The following is a 398-nucleotide window of genomic DNA, read 5'->3' as shown; positions in this document are numbered from 1 at the left end:
AACGGGCCGGGTGGGGGGGGGGGAAACAGTGTCAAGGGCGGGAAGACACAGCACAGGACAGTCGCTCCTCTCCCTAGGGGACAACAGGGCTAAGCCAGAGATGCTGAGCACCCTTAAGCTCGGCATTTTATTTTAAGCACCAGAAAGTTTGCAAAGGCCCCCTGTCAAAAGCGCTGCAGACTTCCAACTCTGCCTGCAGCATCTCTAGATTTGGCAGTAAGGCCTCTACCCTCTCAGCACCTCCACAGCGAGGAAAGCTCTCCAGAAGCACCATTTCCAAGGAAGAAGACACGGCTGTCCCCTTCCCTCGGGCAGAGGCCTGCTGAGGCAGCGGCCGGCAAGACATTCGCTTGTGCTGCTCTTCAGTTTTTAGGCTTCGCCATGGGTACCCGCGGAGC

General features: G+C 57.8%; 1 protein-coding gene across 1 annotated transcript in view; it reads right to left on the bottom strand.

The window, feature by feature from the left end:
• Positions 1–346, bottom strand: part of NT5DC1 (5'-nucleotidase domain containing 1) — a 6,708-nt gene extending 6,362 nt beyond the window's left edge. The window contains exon 1 of the mRNA XM_010179309.1: positions 230–346. Within this exon, the coding sequence (XP_010177611.1) occupies positions 230–346 (117 nt within the window). The remainder of the gene's footprint in view (positions 1–229) is intronic.
• Positions 347–398: the final 52 nt, after the last annotated feature.

The sequence above is a fragment of the Mesitornis unicolor genome, unplaced genomic scaffold (genome assembly GCF_000695765.1).
Source record: "Mesitornis unicolor isolate BGI_N332 unplaced genomic scaffold, ASM69576v1 scaffold44792, whole genome shotgun sequence".
Taxonomy (NCBI): Eukaryota; Metazoa; Chordata; class Aves; order Mesitornithiformes; family Mesitornithidae; genus Mesitornis; species Mesitornis unicolor.
Note: the sequence above shows the minus strand (reverse complement) of the source record. Positions and strands in the feature narration are given on the sequence as shown.